This window comes from Ursus maritimus, unplaced genomic scaffold (assembly GCF_017311325.1).
Source record: "Ursus maritimus isolate PB19 unplaced genomic scaffold, ASM1731132v1 scaffold_14, whole genome shotgun sequence".
Lineage (NCBI taxonomy): Eukaryota > Metazoa > Chordata > Mammalia > Carnivora > Ursidae > Ursus > Ursus maritimus.
In genome coordinates this window covers 39,622,888-39,650,674 of record NW_024423786.1, presented here as the reverse complement: position 1 = coordinate 39,650,674, position 27,787 = coordinate 39,622,888, and the positions used below count along the sequence as shown (strand labels likewise).

At 48.0% G+C, this 27,787-nt stretch overlaps 1 protein-coding gene across 4 annotated transcripts in view; it reads right to left on the bottom strand.

Moving 5' to 3' along the window:
* Positions 1-236: 236 nt before the first annotated feature.
* USP4 (ubiquitin specific peptidase 4) overlaps positions 237-27,787 on the bottom strand; it is a 49,515-nt gene continuing 21,964 nt past the window's right edge. Inside the window, exons 7-22 of one of the 4 annotated variants that reach the window (XM_008704125.2) lie at positions 22,925-23,065; positions 21,972-22,089; positions 18,054-18,227; positions 16,014-16,172; positions 14,924-15,139; positions 14,101-14,193; positions 13,079-13,173; positions 10,604-10,795; positions 9,859-9,947; positions 6,464-6,691; positions 5,170-5,240; positions 4,796-4,914; positions 4,299-4,448; positions 3,211-3,314; positions 1,363-1,451; positions 237-996 (exon numbers count right to left, since the gene is read on the bottom strand). In XM_008704125.2, the coding sequence (XP_008702347.2) occupies positions 835-996; positions 1,363-1,451; positions 3,211-3,314; positions 4,299-4,448; positions 4,796-4,914; positions 5,170-5,240; positions 6,464-6,691; positions 9,859-9,947; positions 10,604-10,795; positions 13,079-13,173; positions 14,101-14,193; positions 14,924-15,139; positions 16,014-16,172; positions 18,054-18,227; positions 21,972-22,089; positions 22,925-23,065 (2,200 nt within the window). In that variant the 3' untranslated portion in view covers positions 237-834. Of the gene's footprint in view, positions 997-1,362; positions 1,452-3,210; positions 3,315-4,298; positions 4,449-4,795; positions 4,915-5,169; positions 5,241-6,463; positions 6,692-9,858; positions 9,948-10,603; positions 10,796-13,078; positions 13,174-14,100; positions 14,194-14,923; positions 15,140-16,013; positions 16,173-18,053; positions 18,228-21,971; positions 22,090-22,924; positions 23,066-27,787 lie in introns of those variants that run through there. The other 3 variants (XM_040628818.1, XR_005834558.1, XM_040628817.1) reach the window with 3 other exon arrangements.

Here is a 27,787-nt window from a genome sequence, read left to right as displayed (position 1 = left end):
GGGGGGGGGGGGGGGGGGGGGGGCGCATAATCTCACTTCTTACCAAAGTCGTTAAGAAGGAGAAGGCTCCCATTCCCAAACCAACGTGGAGAGAAAACGGGATGGGCCACTGTACCCAGTTTTGTGTACCGACTTCTTTTAAGTGATACCTAATAAAAGCGCCACACCGTCTCCAACCGTCTCAATTCATCAAGGATGGTAAGGGACATAACAGAGCTGCTAGGTTCCACACGAGATTGAGGGGCGGGAGACCCCAACACGAAAGATCTTCATTTCATTAGGGGGAAGAAAGCTGGAAATTCCAAGATGGCTCAAAGGGAAACAGAAACGGGCTTCAGGGACTAATTTTGAGGGAATTATAAACCCATGTCCGTGCACAGCGAGGGAAAAGGGGACAACATCAAGTGAACTGGAGGCTTGGTTTACTGTGGGCAGACTGCTGGGGTGACCAGGAACCAGCACCAGAATAAGAAATCCAGGAACTCAGGGCAGCCTGCGCAGGTCTTCGTGGCCACCATACTCAATTACAGTGTTCCTCTCCATTCTTTGGAACTCATCGGCCTTACTCCACTGTGCACCCTCCTCCCGACCCCCCACTTTCCAGCTCCACAGGTCTTACAGAAATTTCTCACCACCTGTATAAAAAGAAAAATAATTCAGCCTCTTGACATAACCCTTCTGAGCAAACAGGGTCTTTTTTTTCTTCTGCTCATAAAAGAAGGGGATTTCCTCATCTGGGTTTTAGACCGAACACTAGTAGTCTTCAAAGTGTCAAAGATGTTCTCCTGGGGGATTACACTGGTGCTGTGGGGCGGCAGGGTCTTGGAGGCGGCATCAGTTGGTGTCCATGCTGCAAGCCTCATCGTCCCCCGTGCCCTGCTGTGAGCTGCCTGGGCTCGTCCCTCCCTCAGAGGATCCAGGAAAACCGACGACTGAAGGCATTTTATAAAATTCATCATCTCGACGCTGGTAAAACAGCACGTAAGCTGCTTTTGTCTAAAACACAAGAGGGGTAAAGTTCATTCAGCGGTTGGAATTATCACCCATTCTCCCAGCTCTTTGCTCCCTGTTTAAAACCCACTCTCAGGGATCTGCCGTCTTGCCCTGTGCATCCTTGCACAGAGGCCACCAGAAAGGTGACCCTACCCAGAGAGCAGGGAAGGGCCGGCGCCTGTGACAGAACCCAGAGAGTGGCGCTTCTCGTTTAGGAAGGGTCCTGGAAGGAAAGGCAGTCAACTCTTCTCTTCACATCTAGCACCCACTGGCACATCAGGATGACCAAATAACCAACCAGCACAGGAGACACTTCCCAGCTTTAACCGGTCAGGTAAGAGGAGGAACCAAGTACTAGAGCCTACTCACCACTATCTGATCCTCAGAGGCCAGGGACACGTTGCTATCATCAAAATAATACCATTTCCCGTTCACTTTGTTCTTCGCATATGCCGTGTCTGCCAAGTCAACAAAGAAAACACCTCTAGCACTCACCAGAAAACTAATCTGGCTAATTTACCAGGCTTGCACTAAACAACAATAAAACTCTGAAAAAAATAAAGCAAAGACCCTGAAATTAACAGTAATTTACAGGTGACAACCAAAAGATAACTCCTTTTTTTTTTTAAATCTGTTCTTTCTCAAAAAGGGTAAAAATGGGGGCGCCTGGGTGGCTCAGTTGGTTAAGTGTCCGACTCTTGATTTCAGCTCAGGTCATGATCTCAGGGCTGTGATTTTGAGTCCCATGTCGGGTTCCATGCTGGGCGTGGAGCCTGCTCAAGATTGTCTTTCCCCTTCCCATAATCTCTCTCCCTCCTGCTCTTAAAAAAAAGGTGGGGGGGGGGCTAAAAATGGAGCTGTAAGGGACCAAGTCTCTAAGCTGTAATTTTGGGAAACGAATTGAAAGAATAGAGAAATCCCATATCAATCTTCAGGATGGCTATAAGCAATAATCCAGAGCTAAGGAACCCATAAAAGAAGCTGATACTTTTAAGATTTAAGCGAAAATGGCCCTCAAAAGAACAGGTCAAATTAAACTCCACTTGGTCCAGTAGATGGCTACTACTGCTTCTTTCTGCCTCTGGAGCCTCTGGGGTAATCCCAGTGAGGGACATGCTGGGCGATGGGTTTGCGGTACGGGGATGTGGACAAGACACCTTAAACGTATCTTTCTCTGAAACTGTGAGTCCAAGTCTGTGGCTGGGTAACAATTCCTCACAGTGGTCCAAGCATTCCCCACAGCCAACACTTCCTGTCTTGACTGTATACTATTCCCCAGCAGGACGTGTTTACAGCAGCAATCGCAGCGGCAATGAGCAACTCCTGTCCCTTCCAGAGTCTACGAAATGACGGACTCTAATGGAGAACTGGTTGCTCGTCTCCACCGGCTCCATGACTTTGCGTCAGCCCTTTACTTCTCACTGGAGCGCCTACCGCAGGGGTGAAGAACATAGGAAAAGGTGCCGAGGGCCTGCCCCCATTGGCCCTCTCCCTCTGCCCCCCCACACTGCACACGCTCGCTCTCTCAAATAAAAAAATAAATCATTTCAAAAACAAAAACCTACACATTTCAGACATTTTGGAAGATAAGGTAGGGCAAAGAGAAGTTTCCTTGCTTTTTGCTTTACCATAATTGTGATACCAGCTTCTGCAATGACGCAAGTTTGAACACGTCATGGGCATGTCCCCAAGTTATCATTCATTTTATCCTGCAAGGGCCGTGCACTCTTTCATCACGTAGATGGACGGCAGTGCCCACTGCTGGGTCACTGAGGCAGCTACTCATTTTTCACTATCACAAATAGGTGAATCTTTGGGCATAAAGCTTTTCCCAGTGTCAAGTACTTCCCTTAGGCCAGCTTCCCAGAGGTGGGGCTACGGGATTCAAGAACATGAAGACCAGGGGTGCCTGGCCCATCAGTCGGTGGAGCACGCAACTCCTGATCTCGGGGCCATGAGTGCGGGCCCCACGCTGGGTGCAGATATTACTTACAACTAAGGTCTTAAAAACAAATGAAGAAGAATATGAAGATAAAGAAAGAGAGAGAGTGAGTGGCGAAGGAGCAGCAGCAGTTTGGACCAAGCCTGAAGCCTTGACAGCAGAGGACTGAGATGCCGTGTGAAGTGCTTGGGACAGGGCCCGGCATGCGGGGAGCGGCCGGGGAGACTGGCCGGGGGCATTTCAACACGTCAGAGGCGGCGGATGCCAGTACTTACAGTGGCCAACCCCCATGGCTCCGTAATGATTAGACACGGCAATGAGGTCGTACACGTAAGGCCTGGCCGACAGGTCACACACAAACTCGGACATGTTCAGAGCTCTGGGCACAAAACACAAAAATGGCCTTTAATACATTAAACTCAGAGCAAGAAGCTGGGGTAACCCAGCAAACCCCTTTTATGCACGAGGCTGGAACACGGGAGCACTCGAACACGAACTGCAGCAGGAATGAATGAAGAGGCCGCGGCGGCAGGGGCACAGGGGGCTCGTGCGGACCACCGGACGCCCAGGTCACTACAGCCCCACACCCAGCGGCGGGGAAGGGCTCTGGGCACAGATAAGAGGGCCGCAGCATCATGCAGAAACGGCCGTCAGGGTCAACATTACGGTCAGTGCCGTAAACATTTCAGCTTAATACCAAACAGGTCCCAGAAAACGTTTTCTCCCAACATTTTATTTTGAAAATTTCAAACATACAGAAAAGTTAAACACATTTTTAGACAAACGTCTATACTCTGTCCGTGTCTCTACCTCCACACCCACCCCCCAGGAAGCACTTCACAATCTGCACTTTGTGGACGAACTCTTATGTGGTTGACTTACTTTCCTGGGCCCGTCCCTCTACATCCTGGGACCCTGGGCCACGAGTAGACAGCCAGTCCCACTCTCTGCCCCAGGGACTGGATAGGTGGCTCTGGAACCCCGCTACAGCCCCCCGTTTTCCAGTTCTCCTCAGCAGACTACGCTCCGGCTGCTTTCTGGCCAGTTAAGGAGAAGCAGTGTGGTGTGCGTGCTGTCAGCTGGGCCCAGGCCCCCTGGACCAACGACGGCCAGGAGGCCATTCAGTTACGGGGCAGCAGGGGTCAGCATCACCCTGAGCCTGGGAAGCACTTCTGCTGGAGAATCTTCTCTCCAAAGGTAGGAGGAGGGGGAGGGGGGGTGAGCCAAAGTCCAGCTGCCTGGGGCCCAGCAACACACATCCTAATGCAGAGAAGTCTTTGGGGACAAACTCTCAGCCAATCAGTGCCCAGGTCTCCTGCCTACTTTTGAATTTTCCTAAGGACACTGCAGCTCAGGGACCCACCTGACTGGGAATTCCACAACTGTGTCGAGCTTATCCCTCCAGTATCTATTGTAGGAGAAACGTTTGAGGTGAACCACCAGGATCTTCGGCAAGGACCAGAGGTCAAACTTCTTAGTGGCCTGCTGATGTTTCTTACAGTTAGGACAGTACCTGCAGAGAAAAGAGAAACCTCCACTTAGCGGGGAGGCGGGGAGCCAGGGCCCCCAGGCACCCAACACCGAGGCACAGCCACAGTCCCACAACATCCTTTCCTGCGCTCAGCATGACAGCTTGGGGAGGGGGGGCTGTCTCTAAGCCACCTTCTGAAACGGGGGGATGGCTTTCTTTGTCTGGAAAACAATTTGCACGGAAAGACTGTGATATAGGATCAGTCATGTAAAGAAGTGACAAGAAGTGACCCCCCCCCCCATAAAAGCGTTTTTGTGCACACAGATAGCCCCAGCAGATCTCAGTCCGGGGTGTACGGGTGCCCCTGCCCAGACCGGGGAGCTGCCTACCAGGGGTCATGCTCCCCAAGGGTCTCCATGGTGGTGAAGAGCTCGATGCAGTCCCTCAGGGCCACGGCCGTCTTCTTCTTCTTCTGAGGCTGCAACATGCTCACGTGCTTCTCGTAGGCCTGTGGGAACAGAGCGCTGACTTCTGGGGGGAGGTAAGTTCTTCCAGGCGAAGCCAACACCTCACAAACTCCCATGCCCAGAAGAGAATGTACTTTCTGGAGCCTCTGAACATAGAATGCAAAATCTTTAAGTGCTTTCCATTCTCAGTCTGACACAGAATGTGTTCAACTGCTGGGGAACTGGTGAGAGTGACCCAAATACACAGCGGAGCAGAGCCCAGCATCCCCCCCGACCAGGAACCCCGAGTCGCCCACCTCAGACTCCTGCTCATCATAATAAAGGCTCCGGGTCTCACTGTCCCAATCGATGGCCAGTGTGGATCGAGCTGTGGAGGAGGACCAAAGTGTCACTTGGTACTAACAGCCAGCAACAGGAGAGGCTCTTCAGGCGATGGAGTGAGAAGAACACACTTGGGCTGCACCATCAACTCCTGCTCCCCATCACCAGCCGCAGCAAGAGCAATGCTCTGCCCCGAGCCAGCCAACTCGGAACCCCTGGACCCCCAAATCCTTTGGCAAAGATTTCCTCAACGCTACAGTAAGTTCCAGAGGCGCTAACTATATAGGATAGAGCAGAGGTCAAGATGAAGTAACAGCGACCAGATTTAACCCTCCCACCTTAACTCATGAGAAAACCTGATGAAATAACGAAACCGTGGTTTTGAGATGATGGGTACTAGGCAGAGGAAGAGTGAGATCCCCGAGAGAAGGCAAACAAACAAGGTGAGGCCTACCCCGGCCCAGCTTCCTGCCCGCAGGCACTTTCCAGGCCGCAGCATGCGAGAAAAGGGGAAGGAGATGGGGAGGCGGAGGTGGGGAGCCAAAGACTGGACTTCGAGGAAGTGGCTAGAATTTGCAAGGCACTGACAAGAGGAGGCGGCTGCACAGAGAAGAGGGAGCTACAGAGACAGGGAGAGAGACCCGAAAACGCCTCAATAAAGCTGGTATGAACACATTTTAAAAGAGATCTAACAAAAAAGAAAGGGAGTGAAAGAAGGCTCATCTCTTTTCCAGTGAAGGAGACAGAGACGTGCTTCTGGGCAGGGGTCTTCCCCATTCTCTTGTGCTCTCCACACGCGTCCTGCGTGGGGGCCCCTTCCATGGGCTCGGCAGCCCCCGTTACAGGCTCCAGCTAACAAACAGCGCTCGAAACCCATGACCGTCGCCTAGATGGGTCACGTGTCACGAGTGGTCGTATGGAACAAAAGAAATAGGCACGTAGTCTCGTAAGGGAGAGGAGTCCAGGGAAATGCTGCCACGCAGGAGGCATGAGAAATGTTATCACCCCAGAGCAGAGGCCCCAAGGGCGGTGGTGGCGGAGAGAGGACCAGAGAGACAAGCCTGACAAGACGGCTGGCACAGGGCTCAGGTCTCGGAAACAGTCTTTAGGGAGCTTTAAGCCAAGGCCCACACAAGTGTCTGTTCGTGGCGCTACAGGGAGATGGTGAGAGCCCAGTGCAGTGGGTACTGGTTGCAAACAGGATTTTCAGACACAGTCTAGCGCCCCCGCCCCGCCAGCCCAGTTTGAGAGGTCAAAGAAAGTGCTTACAGTTGAGTTTAAGTAGTTTTCCATCGGTTGCAAGGGAATTTATGTCAGCTGTTCCATAGGAGTTCACAAGGCTGAAGGTAAAAAGCCTTTTCGGGCAGGGCTGGCCTTTGACCTTCTTTTGGGTGGTCTCACCGTGGTCACCACCCACCTCGTCCTCCCCACTGCCTTCTGTTTCTGAAAGCTGCTCTCTGCCTTCTTCCTGATGCTCCATTTCTTCTTCGTCTTCTCCTGGCATACAAACAAAAACCAGGGTATATCATCTGCCACCACTTCAATGTTAAAAATTTTACTTCAGGGCGCCTGGGTGTCTCCAGTCGGTTAAGCATCTGCCTTCGGCTCGGGTCATGATCCCAGGGTCCTGGGATCGAGTCCCGCATTGGACTCCTTGCTCGGGGGGAGCCTGCTTCTCCCTCTGCCTCTGCCTGCCGCTCCCTCTGCTTGTGCTCTCTCTCTCTCTGACAAATAAATAAAATCTTTAAAAAAAAAATGTTACTTCATACCTGACTCTGGTGCTTCCTCCCACATTTTGTCCTGTGTATGTGAAACTCCCTCCAGCCCTTTACAAGGCACCTGAATTCACTCTCACCATGAGCCGGTGAGACACACGGAGGGGCCCTGCTAACGAGTGATGAGGAAGCGCAGGCCCAGCGCAGCTCACGGAGGCCCCTGAAGGCATGAGGTGAGTCAGCAGGCCCACCCGTCCTAATGCGGGTGCCTCCACACTTGGTACCTTACTGGGCTTCACCCCCAGCCTCTGACTTTTTCAACTTCGTCATTTGACAATCAGAGAGAAAAGGACCAAATGGTTAAGAAACACAATTTACAAGTCAATTTAAAAAATATCACTATGATTACAAATACTAAGCAAAAGCCTTCAGTTCCTCTACAAGAAACATGTTGACTGTTCTTCAACAAGCAGTCGGTGAATGTCTCTCAGGTACAGGCTCTGGGCTGGGTCCCAGGGACACAGCAGACACGGTCCTCCCTATCTTTTTTTTTTTTTTTTTTGGTCTTATTCATTTGAGGTTGCTGAGTTTCAAGAATTTTTTTTTAAGTTTATTTATTTATTTAGTAATGTCTACCCCCAACATGGGGCCTGAACTCACAACCGAGATCAAGAGTCGCATGCTCTTCCAACTGAGCCAGCCAGGCGCCCCTCAAGAGTTTTAATAGGCATTCTAGAGACATACACTGAGGAGTAAATTTCCCAGGTATTTCCAGAGAACTGGTATATGTGGCGGCAGTAAAATGATCCATAAACACAGTCATCGCACTTCTTGTTGTTGGGAAACAGGGAAGGTCCGGGTATTGGGTAAGTAATTTCAACAAAAATGGGACAACTCCAAAAGGTAATGTAAAAGTAAGAAGAAAAGAAAACATTTAAAATATGAGGTTTATATACTTGGGAAATAGCAGCAGACATGGAAACTGAGGAAAAGAGGATGTTCTAATGTAAGAATCCTCTTTTTCAAAGACAGCCTGCTTTGGGCGTGTTCATAAGGGACGACAAGTCAGGCCCAGGACAATGCAGCAGTTTCCTCTCAGGCCACAGGAACAACACAGCCACGGATGAGGGTGTGACACGGACCCCCATCGGCACCATTCCCAAACAGCCAGCTGGCCTACGACAGCAAGGCTGCCCCTCACAGACGTTCCTTTTCCTGAAACAGCTGCACTGCCCTTTTACCCCCAGGTGAGCCTACCCCGCTCCCAGACCAGCAAGTGAAACCCTGCCCTACCTGCTACCCCTGAGAGGGACACAGCCAAAGCTCCTTCAGCCCCACTCAGCGAACAAACAGAGCCCAGGAACTATAAAAACTGTGTTTCCTGGCTGTGCCACTGGCTGCCAGCTACTTGGACAATCTCAGGAAGCTTCTGCTAAGGCAGGAGTGGATGTCACAGGAACCCTGTGACAGCTACCCAAGATCGCTGAGAGAATGAGCAGGAGACAGCCACCACAGGCCTGACAAGCAGCCATGGCAGTGAAGACGTTAGAAGTACTTCAACATGAAACGGAGTTCAAAGTCTGTGCACCAAGACTCCGTTAAAGGACTCAAAAGAAGGCAGTTAATTCTTCCCAAACAGGAGACTGACAACTGGAATGTCTAAAAAGTGAGGCTAATTATAATAGCAGCAAATACTTACCTGGTGGGATTATTAATTGAGCACCCATTACGTGCCAAGTACTTGAACCCACGTTATCTCATTAAACTGTAACCTCAACTCTGGGAAGCGGATGTTCTCATCCCATCCTGCAGGTGGCTGCATCAAGGTTCAGAGGAATAAGGTGACTTGTTGAAGTCCACCCCACACTTTAAGCTAGGAATCACAGTGCTTTAACCGCCAGAGCGCCGAGAACCGGCGGGTCGCCCGGGTCTGCTCGGAGACCGCCATGGCTACTGTGCCATCTCTGCATTTGGGACCTGCGCACAAAACCCCCTCCTCTTCATCCCTAGTGGGAGGACCTGATATTCTGGGCAAGAATAACATTAGACCTATACTAAATACTCAACCTAAATTACTCATGACTTGCAATATCCCGCAAGGACGGAGCCTCGTAGGCATTATTTCTAATGTCAACTCTCGCTTTCCCAGACCGTGCGTGTCTCAGAGAAATTTGAGCATTTGGATTTGCAGCTGAAAATTTATGGCACTAACTTGCAGGACATTTGTGGTTTTATAGTGATAAACCCACTAAGCCACCTAGGCCCCAAAAAGAAGGGTGACAACCATAATGCAGGTCCAACACAAGTCCCCAGTCAGGGATGAGCTTGTGAGCATTTGACCACGGGAGGATGGCGAGGGCTCTGGGTTTCCTGCAACCAGCCTAGCCTACCGCTTTGCACAGTGTGGCTCTCTTCGCTCCCACAGTGAGAGCCTTCTAGAGTCAGCAATCACCTGTAGCTTCCTGGGTAGAACAAAAGAAACACTCAAGAGAAACTGTCTCTGCCGTCTGACTGGCTGGCCAGGACTCCTGTCCTTCCCGGAGGCGGTACCGCACCAGAGTGACGGGTAAGGGCTAACACGCTAGCTCTGCAGGCAGAAGCCCGGTCATGGAGGCGTCAGGGCTGGCTAAGCTCCTACTCTGCAATCCCAACGGACCAGAATCGACTCTTGACTTTGCCTCGTGACCCGGGCAAGTCGCTCAGTCCTGTCAAGCTAACTCTACCTGAGGTGAAAGCCAGTCTACATGTCTAAGAAGATTCCACGAGGCTCCAAAGTTGGACAGCAGGCGCCGGCAGCGTGGAGCGGCGCAACAGGGCTCCCAGGTCTGCTCTCCAGCCAGAGCTCCCACCCGGCCTCAGAGCCTCCCTCTCCTGTGTGTACCTTTGGAAGAAGAGGGAGGCCAAGAGGGATTTGGTCAGTCACAGCCCCACAACGTGGCGAGCGCTCACCTTCATAGTTGCCCCTGGAGCCGTTGCAGGCCCCCGGCTCCGAGGACGAGCTGCCAGACTCCTCGGGCAAAGGCTGTTTGATATAGCGGCTGGGAAAAAAAGAAGGAAAAGGAATTCCTGGTTAGCCATAACACTTACCTGTTTTTCTCCACTACTCAGCTAGATGTGGTTCACAACTGACATACAGCTACTCACAAAGCAACTCAGGGAAATCAAAGGGCTACAAAATCACATGATGGCTCAGTACTTTAAGAAATTGAGAGGAACCCAAAAGATACGATGTTTAAGTACCAAGTCACTGAAGACTCTAAGTCTGCTGTGAATGCCTGTTTCAAGTCTTCTATGAATGTCACGTGGCACCATCATTAAAAGAAGTATTTCTCAGTTAACATTAATCACCAGCTTCAAAATGATAGTGGAGTACTTCGGAAACTGTGTTCAAACACAAACTGACATCAAAGCACTAAGAGGGCCTAAAACCAGTGACTGACAAGTGTGACAGACACGACTCCAGGGACCACAGAGGAAGCTAAGGTGCCAGTGTCATGGCACTTAAGCCAGATGCCCCATCCCTACAGCACCTGACCTGGCCCTCCTGGGGACCAGCCCAACTGCATTTTCATAGGACTGAGCACCCAGGACCAATACGAGCACTCTTGGGCGGGGGGAGGGGGGGGGCAGGTACTACTGTGACTGGGCCCATTGAGATTTTAGATAACAGGCAAAACGCGTTCCTGCCACCAACCTGATACGTTCACAAACAGCCTGGTACAAAGACTCGAGGGTCAGCTTGTGCTTGGCAACAGAAACCAGCAGCGGCTGCCCGTATAGCACAGCCCCGGAGGAAGTGCTCGACGGCCTGGACTTCCTCTCCCTGAAGTAGACTGGAAGCGTGACACACTCAGAGCCATCAGCGGAGGTGCCGCAGACCTCGTACCTGTGTCAATTACACAAGAGGGCACTTTCAGCAGCGGGTCACTACGAGCAGCAGAGATCTGAGCTGCAGCTACATGGTGGCCAGGACTGTGGTTGCTGGGACAAACCATACCTCAGCATAAAAGGTGGATAAACCATTTCCAAGATGATTCTAGAAGCTGGGTCAGCAATCCCAAGGGTCACTGTCAGCAAAACGTGAACCGACACAACCCGGGACTTGGGTTAACGTGATTCTTTCCGCCAACCATGGCCTCAACTCTGTGGTCCTTCAAATGGAATTCAACACAGATGACAGCCATCATCCGGACCATCATTGCAGACACAGAGGCACGGGGGCGGGGGGGGGGGCCTGGCCACCAAGTTCATCTTTTGTAACCGAGGAGCTCAACTTTTAAAAAGGTATTCCTACGTGCCCTGACCTTTAATAAAACCAAATATCATACCAGAATGTACACCTAGAATATTAGACAAAGATTCTTTATTTCAAATGAGGAAGCAAATTTATAAAACTAACTGCCATCTTCGTTCAAAAACATTGAAATTAAAGAATATTTTAAAAAATTATAGATAACCAAAGAAAATGCTAAATACAAATCAACGATTTTGAAAAATGTGTCTTACTTAGTGAATACATGGGATTGAGGAGATTTATAGATGTTTTATCCTGGAACAGATGTTACCAAAATTGCTGGCAACCGACTGTAGTCTTTCCCTCTTCCTATAGGGGGAGACACAAACTTACTGATTCAATTTTTGAGAACTATGAACACACATACACACACACACACACCACACACACCCCTCCCCAGATGCCTGGCAAACGATCCTAAAGGAAGTATGTGCAGGAGGAATTCTAAGAAAAACTCAACAAAAATGTCCAAGATGTACTCTAGGTAAAGGCCCTATGGTCCAGCATTAGGGTCAAGAACCAGGTCTTGGAGTGAGGCTGGCCCAAATTCCAGGTCTGTTGCTGTCACTCTCTGGTAACAGGGCCAAGTGCTCCCCTCTGACACTGCTTACTCAGTGAACAATGGGGTCACCCACCTTAGAGGGCAGCTGTGAGAATTCAGTAACTCAGCAGCACAGTGCTCCACATGCTCAAAGACTATCAGCGGTACTAGTGTGTTTTCATGACAATTACCAGTTCATCTTTAAAACAACTTGCTTCCTTATGGCTGGCACTCAGGCCTCCACAAATTCACTGGTAGTAGTTTGCCAAGCTCCCCACACGGCAATGCCCCAGCTCGTCTAAGCTCCAGTGTATGCAAGCATTAGTTTCCAGAATTGAGGGGAGACACTGTCCAGGGCTTGGGGTCGGAAATGGTCTGCCTTAGCCCGATGCCCAGCATCAGTCCTGGTGCCCCCCGTTTGTAAAGTGAGCGAAGATGGCTGTGAGTGGGGAGGCAGCCTGTGCAAGTGTGAACAGAACCAGGATCTTGGATGTGCTCAAGAAGTACTCTTTCTAGAGTGATCTAGAAGTCACAGGCCCAAAAACTGAAAGAGAAGGAAATCCCTCCTTTGTGTACTGCATTCCTCAACCAAAATACAAACCCAAACAAATCCTAAAAACCTTTCTCAGCAGAGTCAAGTTTCCAGTGAGAAGGAATGAGGGAGAAAGAGCACGGGTGTGGTCTACATCTCAGCTTCCCCGAACAAGTGGCTGTCAGGGAGCACGGGCAGGCTCACATTCCACTCCACCCGACCTGGGAGAGGGTCACACACAAAGTTACAAGGCCTTGAAGTAAGGGGACCTGGGAGGGGCCCAGGGGGCCACTGGAGCTGGCAGTGTACTATCCCCATACAGATGAGAAAACTAAGTCTCAGAGCTTACAGAATGTTAGAACAGAAAAAGGCTGTTTCTATCAACCCTCCCTGTCACTCTTGAGACGGTACCTGCCCAAGGAGCCACTGCGTGTACCACATCCCTTCTCTCACCTTCCCGTAGCCCCTTGCACAGCTCTAACTCTTCTTGAGAAAGGCATTTCTGACAGCAAGTCCATCTGTAGAACCATTAAACAGACCTTCTTAAAAGGTAGTTAACTGTTGACAAAAGACTATGTCCGTGCTGAAGAGAATTATCTGGAATGTCTAGCTCTGAAGTGCCAGGCGGTGCTTAGCACTGGTGGCTGCCCACAGTGCTCTGAATACCCATCCCTTGCACCCAGGAGTCAGGGCAAATGCACCTGAGCGCTGACTACCAGATCTTCTGCTCTGGAGACGCCTACAAGGCAAAGCCTCTAGAATGTTTCCTTTCACACTGCAGCAGAAACCACTGAGTACTCACACAAAAATGTCATCCCGAGGCATGATGTGGTTTAAACCTTCATCCATTTGGAAAATTTTGTGGAACCGGTGATTATATACATCTGTGACCACCATCTAAGAATCAACAGTAACAGAAAGATTACAGGTTGGTTAAGAGCCTCTACATAACCCAGAAGCAAATGAAAACAATGTAGAGCCAAGTGTGGCCTCCAGAGAGACCGCCACGCCACCAGCCCCAGAGTTCAGGGGCCAGGGCCCAAGGCAGAACAGCATGACTGCCACCAGCAGAAAGCACGCTGGTAACATCTGTCCTAAGGTTTACAATGGGATCTGCCCTCAAGTGGCAGGAATGGTGGGGAGTGAGTGCTGAGCAGAGACTGGTAGTCACCCAGAAACCTCTGGGGTGTCCCCCGGGACCAAGAGTCTCGAAACCAGCCTCGGCACACAGCTGAACACACCAGACCTCAACAACACAACTGCCTACAACCAGCTGGGGTGCAACGGGAGTGGGGCTGAGCAAGGGCGCTGACGAGCGCTAGGACAAGGTGGGGAGGCTCGGAGCATGCAGGAGAATGGGGAAGGGATCTTTGCCTTCCCCATGCCACACAGGGCCAGCCTCTGCAGAAAACTCAGGAAGGCAGTTGCTTTTAAATAAAGATTTCTATCAAGAACATCATAATGTCACTCCAGACTTACAGGGTTTAGTGTAGGAAAGAAACAGCTTCTCAGACTACAGAGAAAGTCATGTGGGAAGGGACAGGAAAGCTGAGAGCAGAGCCCTACTCCTGGCCCTCTGACCACGGCTAATGCGCCATCAACGGAGGAAAGAGTGTTCCCCGTGGCCGAAGGAACAGTCCCAGCCGCGGTGTGCACAGTGAGCGAGGGCCAGGAGGTCAGGAGGTCTGAGGCATCCACATACAATCACATTTGTGCTGGCCAGTAAGAACCACCCCCTAAAAATGGCTACAAGTTTGAAAATACACTCCCAAGGACTATGAAGTGGCCCCAGTAGGCTGAGTGCCACTGACCACTCCGCCTTACGTTTTCCGCAGCAACGCCGGACAGCCTGGAAAGAGCCTCGCACAGGTCAGACACGGCCCCCATCAGCGGCACAACCACACGGTACTGCAAAAAGTAAGACGGGAGGGCTGACAAAGGTGCTCGGCAAAGGGTAGGAGACGAGCTGGGAGAAGCAGGCATCGCAGAGTGCAGAGATGACCTCCTAGGAACAGTGTCCATGAGGTCAGGGCCCAGAGGAGCAGACAGAAGAGCCAACGGCAAGCCCTCCGCCTCAGCACCCGCCTCTCTATTCGGGCAGCAGCGCAGGAGCCCGGCCACCCCTTCCCCTCCTAAATACTGCTTTGTCTTATTCTTCACTTTTGGCAGTCATTCACTACTTCCTTTAAGGAATGGCTGAAAATTCTACAGACTGCTAAGTCATGCATCTGTAAGAGGTGAAGAAACCGAAGCCAGAAGGCGAAGCAGTACCGTCATCCTGTGAGCCAGCAGCAGGGCGGGACCCTAAGCCCCGCGGGCCATGCCATCCATCTAGCCTTCTGTTCTAGCAGACTCTCTTGGCTGACTGACCAAGAAGGACCCTGCTGCTGCCTCCCAGCACTCAGATGCCAGGACCACGTAGCAGATCAGTCATGTTATCCTAGCTGAATGAATGGACCAGGGGGCAAAAAGTGACAGAGAAACCCAGAGGACCTTCACAGTCTTCCTTGAGTGATACGGGATTACACAAAGGCCTGGCGGAGGCCGAGGGCGCGCACTCAGGCAAGCGCCACAGGGATTCAGAGGCAGCTGGTAGAAGAAGCCGTGCTCAGGGTCCCACGGGGAGGGGTGCCGTGAGGGTGCAGATCCTCTTACCTGGGTCAGCAGGAACCAGAAAGACCTCCATAACTCTATCTTTCTTCAGGGGCAGTGGGAGAGTTAGATAGCAAAATGGGTCAAAGGTCACAGAAACCTTTGCACATTCTGGGCAAACCAAAGTAGATTTGAAGAGGCCGTGGAACGTGTCCACAATCACAGAGTCATTCCTTAACCTGTGATTCTCCCAGGCTTCCTTTGCCACCACCTGGAAGGAAAGATAAACAAGACATTCTCAACACACCTGAGTTGTTTACCCCTTCATCCGGAACGATCTACAATAGAATGTGAGCTGCACTGCGAGGCAGTCTCTACAGCAAAGAACTTGGCCCAGGCCGGCCAGGGCTTGGACTGCTCTCAGTGTACCATACTCACAACCACACGCCAGCTCTATGCCCAATCCCACACTTAACGAAGTCTTCACATAGGATCATGGGGCATACAGGCGTCTGTGTGCCCTCTGATAGGAGACAGACAGCCCTGACAGCACTGTGGGCAAATGGACCTGAAGAGGGAAAAGACTGCCTCCTATAAGGTGTTCAATGATCCAAAGTCCCTTTAGTGAGGTTTTAATTTATACTGTCGTTCAGCTAACTCATAGTTTTTCCTTCAAGATATAAATACTACTTCCAAGTTTTCAAATGATTAAGCCCAACGTGATAGGGTAACTTAAATACCGAATTCCCTTTTCATACATCAGAAAATCGAGGCAAAAAATCAGTGCCCTAATAATGTTAAGAACAAACTATTTTAATAATCATATGTGTATTTCAACGAGGGCAGTAATAATCCCAAAGCCCATACTACAGGCACTTTAGTTTTCAGACTGCCCTCGTCTCTGGTTCAGCAATGGAATTATACTACACAAACTGGCACTAACTTAAAGAAGCCCAAGCAGGAGAATCAGGAGTAACTACAGTTTGCCTCTTTCTGACCTGGAATGCATTTCTCTACAAGAGCTCGTGTCCATGTCGTCAACAGCAAAGGGCAAACAGGGCCTTGGCACCAATACTCAAAGACTAAAAGAATGTCCCTGAAACTCTCGGTAGGAAGCAACTTCTATGAAAAATGCAGTATCATACCGCATCTGGCCGCCCATTGGCATCCTTCAGCTCCAGGTAGGGTTTCTTCTTGACTCGGTTCAGATCTTCATGCAATCCGTCTAGAAGAAAGGCTAACAGCTCCTGGGAGTCTTGTTGCTGGTAGCCAGAAAACTGAGGGGCGAAACGTCCCACTTGGGTCTACAACAAAAGCAATCACATCAGAAGGCATAAGATTTAAGGAACCAGTGAAGTCAGATGGGAACTTGCCATCAAAAATAACTTTGCAGGGGTGCCTGGGTGGCTCGGTCGTTAAGCGCCTGCCTTCGGCTCAGGTCATGATCCCAGCGTTCTGGGATTGAGCCCCGCATCGGGCTCCCTGCTCAGCGGGAAGCCTGCTTCTCCCTCCCCCACTACCCCCGCTTGTGTTCCCTCTCTCGCTGCCTCTCTCTCTGTCAAATAAATAAATAAAATCTTAAAAAACAATAATAATAACTTTGCAGGGTCAGCTGGGATAGTATGGGAGAACACACACCATCTGGCCTAGTGACCCAATTAATTCGTCAAGAGCCTAAAGGAGGCCAGTAGTTCTCAACAGAGAGAGGGCTCAAATCAAAAGCCAGAACAATAGTAGACCTGGCACCGGGGCCACTACCCTAAAAGAAGAGTGAAGTGACGGGTGGCATCCCGAGTGGCCAACTCCTTGCAAGTACCGACACGGATCCCTCTCTTACTTCCTTCCTTGGTTCAGCATCTCCACGAGAACTTTACAAATGGAATCTGCATCAGCCAGAGGAATCCTCCCGTATCTAACAGTCCTCCTGCCCTTAAATAACGGTCTGCCTTGTACTGCTCTGCATCCACGATCCTCAAGAGCGTGACCCCCAACTAGCACCACCAGCATCACCCGGGAGCTTGTCAGGAATGCACATTCTTGGGCCCAACCCAGACCTACAGATTCAGAAACTCGGGGGTCCAGCAGTCCGTGTTTAACAAGCTCCTCCAGAGGTTCTGATGAATCCTAAAGTTGGGCAATCAATGCTCTCTACCTGTGATGTCCACTACCATAGCCACTGACCACATGTGACTATTTAAATTAAAATTAAATACAATAAAAAAATTCAGTTCCTTGTTCACACTAGTCACATTTCAAGTGGCTAGTGGCTGCCATACCAGAGAGCGCAGAGAGAGAAAATGTCCATCATCAAGGAAGCTCTGAACTACCCCTAACATCTCTAAATACGGCCTGCCAGTTGTTCACTTACATGAGTTTGAGCTTAATGTGCCATCACCTGATTCTAGTCTCCTTCTGACTTCAGGGTATGGGAGTAGTGATTTACATGTATTTCCCATGGATCAATGTGACCACAGGGGTAAAAAGAATTAGTTTTCAATTTCAAAAAAACATTTAAATTTTCTCACTGAGCCAAGGTGCTACGACCCCCTTCCCCTTTGAATAAAAAATAAGCCTATCTTTTTCTACCATGTGCTTCACGAAGGCTCCTTAAACTCCACTGGTACAGGCCAAATAGGGTCTCTCAGATTTCAAATATGAAGGCAAGGTACTTCCCCTCAACAGGAAAAAACACTTAAGGCAAAGGAAAGCCCAAGTTGCTCCAAGAGCCCACCACTCCAGTTCACCCAATCTTCCTAGCTGAGGGATCCAAGGGAGAACTGACTTTCACACCACATTCCAAAAATATCAACCCAATTCCTGACTTAGGGGGCCCACAGGAGGGCTAGGTTCCAGGTTCAGAGAACCTACGAATATCCTTCAGATAACACTAGAAATTAAACTGAATTGTTAGTCTGGCTTAGGATGTTTCCTACTTCAAATCTGGCACCACAGAATACAGCATTCTGAGCAACCAGCTTACAAAGACTTCTGCAGTATCCCCAGCCCAGAGGTGGGGACCGAGGTCACTTAGAGCAATTGTGTGCTGAATGACTGAACAACAGAAAAGGAGGATCTCATCGTGTGGGGCTTTTAATCTCAGACCCCATCTTAAACCCAGTGCAACAGCAATAACACTAAATCAACCTCCACAAAACGGAAAAAAGGACGTATATACAACAACCTACTTTGAACATGCGAGGTGCCACGTGAGAGTCCCTTCCAGACCACATCTGTTTAATGAGCTCTGCATAGGCTTCTGCAATTTCCCCTTTCATTCCCAGAGGGTTGTCTCTGTTGATTTCAGCCTCATATTCATCTTTGAGAAAGTAGTCGGTCAGTGGTGCGGTGTTGCTCAAGCACTGAAAGAGGACACAATCAGAGCTCACGCCCCTTCTGGCGAGCACACAGAGATAAAGATAAACCAAGTTATTAAGGGCCAGTGAGGGTCAACTGCCAACAAAACGAGGTTCTCAGCAATTTCTCTACAAGGCTCACAACTCTAAGGCACAGCCTCAGAAGCCCACGCTGGTGGCCTACCTGGCAGCTAACCTCCCAAGGACATGGTCTTGGGGCTCACACGGTCTCTGAAGTAACTACCTGAGGGCACAAGCTGCATGCCCCAAGTGAATGACAGAATACTTTTCTATTCAATGAAAGATGATAATTTTTAACATCATAACTTTAAGATGATAATTTTTTTTAACTGGAATTGATTAGGACATTCCACTGTCTCATGGAAAGACAAAATATAAATAAGCTAAAGACAAAATATCTTACTAGAACGGAAACATTATGGAGGAAAAGATCAGGATAACGAGATAGTGGAAAAAACAATGAATAACATCGATATATGTGTGTACATACTAATTTTAACTCTTCAAATTCAAGAATTGAATCTTATCAAGTGTTTTTTCTACATCTACTGAGATGGTCATATGGTTTTCTTCTTAATTCTGTGACTATGCTAAGTGACACACGTTAATTTTTCAGGTGTCAAACCAACCAAGTTCTCCTGGTACAAATCCTCCTTGTTCTTCACCTCCATCTAGATATCACTGAATTTGATTTGCTAAAATTTCATTTACATTACCTGCATCTACAGTAATGAGATATGACCATCTAAAATTTTGCTTTTTTAAAAATTCCTGTCGCAGGTACTGGCTGGCTCAGTCGGTGGAGCATGTGATTCTTGATCTCAGGGTTGTGAATTCAAGCTCCACACTATGTATAGAGATTACTTAAAAACGGAATTTTAGAGGGTGCCTGGGTGGCTCAGTTGGTTAAGTGACTGCCTTCAGCTCAGGTCATGATCTCGGGGTCCTGGGACTGAGTCCCACATCGGGCTCCCCCTGCTGTGCAGTGAGCCTACTTCTCCCTCTCCCTCTGCCTGCCACTCCCCCTGCTTGTGCCCTCTGTCAGATAAATAAATAAAATCTTAAAAACTGAATCAATGTATGAATGAATGAATGAATGAATGAATGAATACATAAATAAGTAAAATTTTAGGGGGAAAAAAATTCCTTGTCAAATTTTGGTATCAGAGTATGCTGCCTTGTGAAATGATTTGGGGAACTGTTCCTCTTTTCCCATTTCCTGAAAGAGTTTGTATGATTGGTATCACTTCTTGCTTTAAATCTTTGAATATATTCACCCATAAAGCCATCCAGAATAAGAATTTTCTTTGTTGTAAAGCTTTTGATTACCGAGTCAATTTCTTTAACAAATACAGGACTATTCATATTTTCTATTTATTCCTGTGTCCGTTTGATAAATAATGCCTTTCAAAGCAACTTGTCCAAACTTGTCATCTAAATTGTCTTATTGGCATAAAGTTGTTCTACTATCTTCTAATCTTTTTAAAAATCTTTTAAATTTAATTTTATTTAAAATTTTACTTAGTTAACACACAGTGCAATATTGGTTTAGTTTACTATAATCTTTCTAATGGCTACAGGGTCTGTAGTGACGTTTCTCTTTCACTCCTAGTTTTGGTCATTTATATTTTCTCTCTTTTCTTCTTCATCAGTTTCCCTGAGCATTTATGTCAATTTTATTGGTTTTTTTTTTTTTCAAAGAATCACATTTGGCTACAGTGTAAATCACCCCTGTCTTTCATTAATTTCTGTTCTTCTATTATTCCCCTTCCACTACGTTTGGGTTTTGTTTGTTCTTTCCCTAGCATTAAGAGACAGAAACTTAAATCATGGAATTAAACTTTTTTTTTTCCCCTGAGATTTACATGTAGCGCTACAGACCTCCTCGTTATCATTATCTTCATTTGATAGTTGAGGAAAATTGAGGATATGCAGAGTTGAGAAAACCTACCCATGAAAAGCCAAATCACAAGTTTCTTTTCTTTAGTCCTCTGTTCTTCCCATCTCACCACAGTGGGAAAAATAATGTCCAAATCCAAGAGTTACCTATTTTTTTACATGTCATATTTTCCTTTCTACTCCACGAACTTCAAAGTTAGCCTGTAAGTCCTGTGAGTACAAGAACCATGTCTCATTTGCTCACCATTGAGTCTCTCTGTATATTAAAGAATTTGCCCTTGCCCAAAGAAAAAGTCTAGCTTTTGCCCTTGGCTTCTTTAATTAAAAATTAAAAAAATTTTAATCTTTATTTACTTATTTTTAAAGTAGGCTCTACACCCAACATGGGGCTTGAACTCACGACCCTGAGATCAAGAGTCACATGCTCTACCAACTGAGCGAGCCAAGCGTACCTTGCTCTTGGCTTCTGGAAGGTACTCTGTTGACCCCTGGAATGTTATCCCTGATAGGAATATCTTTGTTTGTCTGGAGGTCATCAGTCATACTGGAGAATCTAACACTGTGATCTGGGGTGGTGGCGGTCACACTTACACTGTCGTCTTAGGTGAGAGCTAGCCACTCCAGAAAGACCAACACTGTGACTTGGGGGAGCAGGGGGAAGCTTGGGTCACATCATACCAGTCTACCTCAAGACTGAATTTAACCACCTGGGTAATCAATCAATCAATCATGCCATGTAATAAACCACCAATAAACATTCTGGAAACCAAAGCTCGGGTGAGTTTACGTATTTGGCAATACCCCATGCCGAATGTTACACATGAACGTCAGGAAAATAATGCGTCCTGACTCCAAAGGGAGAGAACAACAGAAACTCTGCACGGGAACCCTCCTGGACTCTCCCTATTTGTTCCTTCCCTTGGCTAATTTTAACCTGTACCCTTTCCCTACAATAAACCACAACTGTGAGTATGTTAGTTTTAAGTGAGTCTATGAGTCCTTCTACCAAATTACTGAAAACTGAAGGCGGTCTTGGGGACTCCCAAACTTGCAGCTGGTGTCAGAAGTGAAAGTAGGAAAAAAAAAAAAAGGAAGAAGTGAAAGTAGTCTTGGGAACTCTGCACTCCTAACTCCAGCCCATGTCCACCAAATTATGGTCACATAGTATGTCCCCAATAAATATTTGGTCAACAAACAAATGAGGTATCAAAGGTGGATTTTAGGATTTTGCACAATCAGGGGCATGAGATAAGACAGCTCTCATTGGTAAGAAGATGGTACCAGCTGCAGTGAGTTCTCATCCCAGCAGAAACCAACCAGGCAAGTACTCCAATATTTTCTGGAGAGATCATTCCCTAATGGCCAACAAAATTCAAAATATTTTTACTGTAAAACGAACCCCAGAACTGATTAAGAAGACATTTTAGGGGGTGCCTGGGTGGCACAGTGGTTAAGCGTCTGCCTTCGGCTCAGGGCGTGATCCCAGCGTTCTGGGATCGAGCCCCACATCAGGCTCCTCCGCTATGAGCCTGCTTCTTCCTCTCCCACTCCCCCTGCTTGTGTTCCCTCTTTCACTGCCTGTCTCTATCTCTGTCAAATAAATAAATAAAATCTTTAAATAAAAAAAAAAAAGAAGACATTTTAGGACCATTAACAGTGATAAGCCCATTCTATACTAACCAGTAGGGAGTTGCCCTGACAGGGATCCCTGAAGTACTAACAAAGGGTAGGCAGGGACCCCTGGTAAAGGATTCCCCCTAACGCCTTTCCTAACCACGCCTCGGTCCTGTGAAGAAGCAGTGTTACTGAGATGACAGTTCTCCCCTCTACCTGCAAAGCGGAGTTCATGAAGCAGGTATTCCCCAGGTTTCCAAGTCCGCAGAGTCCAGGCTGTATGTGAGACGAGGGGGACTCCTGACAATTATACGAAGCAGAGAAGCCAGATCCACTGGAAAACACAACCCACATCAGCAATAAAAGCGGGTGCTATGCACATGCCCTCAGGATACCTTGTGGGGCTCCTCCAGGGCCTCTACAATTCTTATCTCGTAATAATTCCATGATACGAGTTCTTTCTACTCCCCTTGCCAGCCCTCCAGCCACTCCCTTCTCCCACCCCTGCCCCTGATTTGACATGACAGCAGGTATAAGCACATCCTTAAGGGGAGAAATGCTATCTGAGTTCTCTACTCTCAGGCTTTTGGCAAATGCTAACTGTGTATGCCTCTAGAAGGCTAACTGCCATGTGACTTCAGGAAAGAACATGTGGTTACCAAGATTAAGAGCTCACACCTGCCACCACTCACCAGGCCACACTCGGTCCTGACTGTGCCTGAGTATTCATGTACACTCTCTCGCCTCACCCTCCTCCGTTCAGTCTGTGCTACATGGCAGGCACTCCTGAGGTGCTTGCACAAAGGATCACAGCCATCCGGAGGGAAAACAGGCAGGGCTCCCCCACAGCTGAGAACCATTCCCTCACAGCTATTACTGTGCTGATGTGGCCAGCCCATCCCTTCACACAAAAAGTGGCAACCCCCTAGTACCACCAGTGACTTAGGCTGTGGGCAAAACAGCAGCTCATATAAGGACAAGCAACGTAAGTGAGAAGTAGGAGGCATACCTTACGGTGAGTATGAAAGGGAGAGAGAAAACACATGCAGCACATTCCCACGGGGAACCCTGATCCCACTAGGCTTAGTGTGGCAGCAGAGGAGCTCTCCAGGCACAGGCTGGGAAAGGACTCATGGGGAGGGAAGCAAAGTGAAAGGGCCTGCTCTTACCCTCTGCTGACACCGGAGCTGTGCATCCCAGAGGTGTTAGTGCTATCACCATTTGCAATGGGACAGGCAGACACTGAGGAATAGGGACTTGCTGATGATGTTGGAGAGGTAGGAAAATTTCTGCTAGGCGCAGTGCTTGATCTGGGAGAGAGGAAGCAGAGACAACGCTACTGACTTTTTGCAAAAAGCAAGCCCTACTGAATGCCTTAGATCTCTTTTCAAGAGATAAATGTTCTCGGGCGCCTGGGTAGCGCAGTCGTTAAAGCGTCTGCCTTCGGCTCAGAGCGTGGTCCCGGCGTGCCGGGATCGAGTCCCACATCGGGCTCCTCCGCTATGAGCCTGCTTCTTCCTCTCCCACTCCCCCTGCTGTGTTCCCTCTCTCGCTGGCTGTCTGTCACATAAATAAATAAAATCTTTAAAAAAAAAAAAAAAAAAAAAGAGATAAATGTTCTCCATATTCAGTTATTTAAAATAAACTGCAAAAGGCCTACTGTCATACAACTTCAAGATATATTTTATTTAAGTGACTCAAGAAATTAATTGATCCTCCTGGTCTCATTAATCCACAAGGTCACCCACCCAATTCCTGAGTAGGATAAACCACAAAGTTAATCCTTAGGGCATCCTGATTCAATTTATAAATCATAAGCTTCCCTAATAAGTGTTACTAGTGAAAGACACAGAAAAATGGCAATAAAACATGAATATCCCCAAAAATACCTGACCCGAAATGAACAGCTGGGAATAAGTACACTATAAGAAAAAAATGGTAATTTGGTTTCACTATGTTATTCAAGGAGAATTGCTTTTGCTTCCTCAAATTTATCCAATGTGAGTAACCTCTGTTTCAAACTCATGTTTCAATATTTTTCACAGAATCGTATTTTAGATTTACACCAACTTGCCAATTAATAAATGCAAGCGCTGTGCCAAATATTAAATTGGTATGAATTTTATCAATTTTCTACTAAAATCAATTTTCTACTAAAATCTACTAAAATTCTATCAAATTTCTACTACAATGTAGAAGAAAGTGAGTCGTTCTGCTTTGTTTCAAATGTGTACAAATGTGATTTTCCTTCTAGATTTGGGGTTATTTTTAGATTACAGAAAATGATTACAATACGCCCCAGCAGACAGCCCAACCTAATGGGATCTGATCTCAACCAGGGTTCCCTGCAAGAAAGTGAAACAAGGCAGCAGAAATAAGGAGTGACCCTGCACCCACACATGCAGTGGCCAGACATCAGGAAACTATCCAGGGGCCTCAGCGGGCATCAGGAACTGAGTTCCGCTCCACGTGCTGACGTCACAGTGAGAGAGAGTGAAAGAGGGCTCCCAGCCCCCCAACTTCTCATAGGGAAATGCACCTTTCTCAAATCCTGAAGAGCATTTGCTTCATAGAGCCTCATCCTCATGCTGCGAAGAGGTCCAAAGACCCAGATACCTCAATAAGTGAGACTTGGCAGAGCCAAGGGCTCCGAGGGGGACTTTAGCACATATATGAAACCTGTCCAATGTGATAAAGGTATTCCCAGGGGCACCTGGGTGGCTCAGATGGTTGAGCCTGTGCCTTCGGCTCACGTCATGATCCCGGGGTCCTGGGATCGAGTCCCGAATCAGGCTCCCTGCTCAGTGGGAGGTCTGCTTCTCCTGCCTTTCCCCTGGCTTGTGCTCTCTCTCGCTCACTCTCTCTCTCTCTCCCTCAAATAAATAAATAAAATCTTTAAAAAAAAAAAAAAAAGGTATTCCCAGCTTCCTATGCAGGCAGAAAAGTCGCTACCCAAGGCTGGTCTGATATGACATACCATTCTCAGGTCTGTTGACAGGTACTATAAGATAGTGAAATTCGAATTCTGACATGCAGAACCTCAAGGCATGTAATCTAAAAACTCCCCTTTTACTAACTGTTCACTAGTAACTTATTCCATTTCTTTGAACTCAAAAGGGCAAAAATCCATAGAAGCTATGCATAACCAAGATCTGTCAATTTCTTAAACAGACATTTCTGGCTGAAATGAAAGAAAACAAAGAAAAATTGTATTTGACATTTGTTTAAAAATGTTCTAGAAAATAATGCCAGTAGTTTTCAGAGTAAATTCAGTGTAAAAGAAACCCAATGATGAGAACATAGGACTTCTTTTTATATGCTTGAAAATTTACTTAAGACAAACTTTTCGAGGTGCCTGGGTGGCTCAGTTGTTAAGTATCTGCCTTCGGCTCAGGTCATGATCCCGGGGGGGGCAGGAAGCCTGCTTCTCCCTCTCCCTCTCCCACTCCCCCTCCTTGTGTTCCCTTTCTCACTGTCTCTCTGTCAAATAAATAAATAAAATCTTGAAAAAAAAAGGATAAAGTTTTCCTTTTTTAAAAAACATTTATTTATTTCAGAGAGTGAGAAAGGCAAGAAGGTGGAGGGAGGTGCAGGGGGGAGGGAGAGGGACAAGCAGACTCTGCACTAAGGCGGTGGAGGGGGGAGGTGTCTTGATCTCATGACCCTGAGATCATGCTGAAACTGAGTCAGACACTTAACCAACTGAGCCACTTATACACCACAAGTCAAAGTTTTTCTTTTCTTTTTTTTTTTTTTAAAGATTTTATTTATTTATTCGACAGAGATAGAGACAGCCAGCGAGAGAGGGAACACAAGCAGGGGGAGTGGGAGAGGAAGAAGCAGGCTCATAGCGGAGGAGCCTGATGTGGGGCTCGATCCCACAACGCCGGGATCACGCCCTGAGCCGAAGGCAGACGCCCAACCGCTGTGCCACCCAGGTGCCCCAGTCAAAGTTTTTCTTAAACTCCACCCTTGACAGATAAAAAGCAAGACCTCTGTGCAGAAAAGTGACTATCTGGGAAACGCCTGGGCACTTGTCACTTGTCATCAGGGAGCTTTAGGGCACATTCTGGGGCACTGCAGGCTGATAAACAGGCAACTGGTGGGAAACACCTTATGCTCAAGGGTACATATTAAGTGAGGCAAGACCTCACTGGGTCTCATGCCACAAATACTCTGAAAACAGAGGCTACAACTCCAAAGAAAGATTCCTCTGCTCCTTTAAAAGACACTCTGGTCAAGCCTCTGGTCTCTCAGTAGCTTTCTACCCAGATATTTCCTGCTTCTAGGCATATCCAGTCCTTACCAATCACAACTAGAACATACCCTGAGCCCATGACTGAGGCCCTGTAACACTCTCATGCCTGCCCTCCTTGCTCTACTGACCTCTGCATGCTTCTCAGATGTTCTCTAGGCTGAAAGCTGCTCTGCAAATGAGCCCAGCCTTTAGGGATGACCTCAAGTAACCAGAGTCCAGCACCTGGCATTATCATTAAGATAATAATGAACTCGGGGGCCTGGCTGGCTCAGTGGTAGAGTAGGCAACTTTGATCTCAGGGTTGTGAGTTTGAGCCCCACACTGGGTGTAGAGATTACTTAAAAATAAAATCTTGGGGCACCTGGGTGGCTCAGTCGTTAAGCATCTGCCTTCAGCTCAGGGTGTGATCCCAGAGTCCTGGGATCGAGCCCCACATCAGGCTCCTCCGCTGGGAGCCTGCTTCCTCTCCCACTCCCCCTGTCTGTGTTCCCTCTCTCGCTGGCTGTCTCTCTGTCAAATAAATAAATAAAATCTTAGGGAAAGAACGAAAGATAATCTTAAAAAAAAAAAAAAAAAAGGTAACACAACTCTTACTGGAATCCTCACTGCCTTCACAACATCCTAAGCTATGCTCTCCCCACAGCAATGCTGTTAACACTCATCTGCATGCACCCACATCTCCACTTCAGGAACACTGCCCTCCTCTATCTCTGGACAGGCAGCCTCAAAAGGGGGCCATGGTGCAGAGCTAACCAGGCCTTAGAGACCTCAGGCAAGTAAAATCAGAGGGAGTTATCGGGTTAGAAAGAAGAAGAGGGAGAGAGAAGTGAGGCCTGCTCTACAGAAAACCTTGGAAGCACGAATGCAAAGGTTGGAGCAATCCACAAGGAAGAGAAAACTGTCTTAAAATGTTCAGAATTGGGGCGCCTGTGTGGCTCAGTCATTAAGCGTCTGCCTTTGGCTCCGGGTGTGGTCCCAGCATTCTGGGATCGAGGCCCACATCAGGCTCCTCTGATGGGAGCCTGCTTCTTCCTCTCCCGCTCCCTCTGCTTGTGTTCCCTCTCTCGCTGGCTGTCTCTCTCTCTCATAAACAAATAAAATCTTAAAAAAAAAATGTTCAGAATTAACAAGGTGGCCCTCACTAATAAAAGAACTGAACAGAAACAATTTTGCTGTTCTCTTGCCACAACACATGTAAAACGGACTCTATAGGCCGGTTTAAAAAAAAAAAAAAGGGTTAGGCCAATCAATGACTTCCCCCTGGATGACAAATTCACTTGTGGAATTTTATCACCCCCTCAAGGTTAACCTGTGTCTGCTTGACAGATGATGCATTACTAAACATAGCTGTTTTTTTTGTTTTGTTTTGTTTTTTAAAGAAAATCCAATGAAAAGGGGTGCCTGGGTGGCTCAGTTGGTTAAGTGTCTGCCTTCGAGTCAGGTCATGATCCCCAGGTCCTGGGACCAAGTTGAGCTTCAGACTCCCTGCTCAACGGGGAGCCTGCTTCTCCCTCTCCCTCTGCCCCTCCCCCTGCTTATGCTCTCTCATGAATAAATAAAATCTTGGGGTTCCTGGGTGGCTCAGTCAGTTAAGCGTCTGCCTTTGGCTCAGGTCATGATCCCAGAGTCTGGTGATCGACTCCCCATATCAGGCTCCCTGCTCAGCAGGAAGCATGCTTCTCCCTCACCTCCACCCCCCACCCCCACTCATGCTCTCTCTCTTAAATAAATAAAACCTTCAAATAAATAAACAAAATCTTAAAAAAAAAAAAAA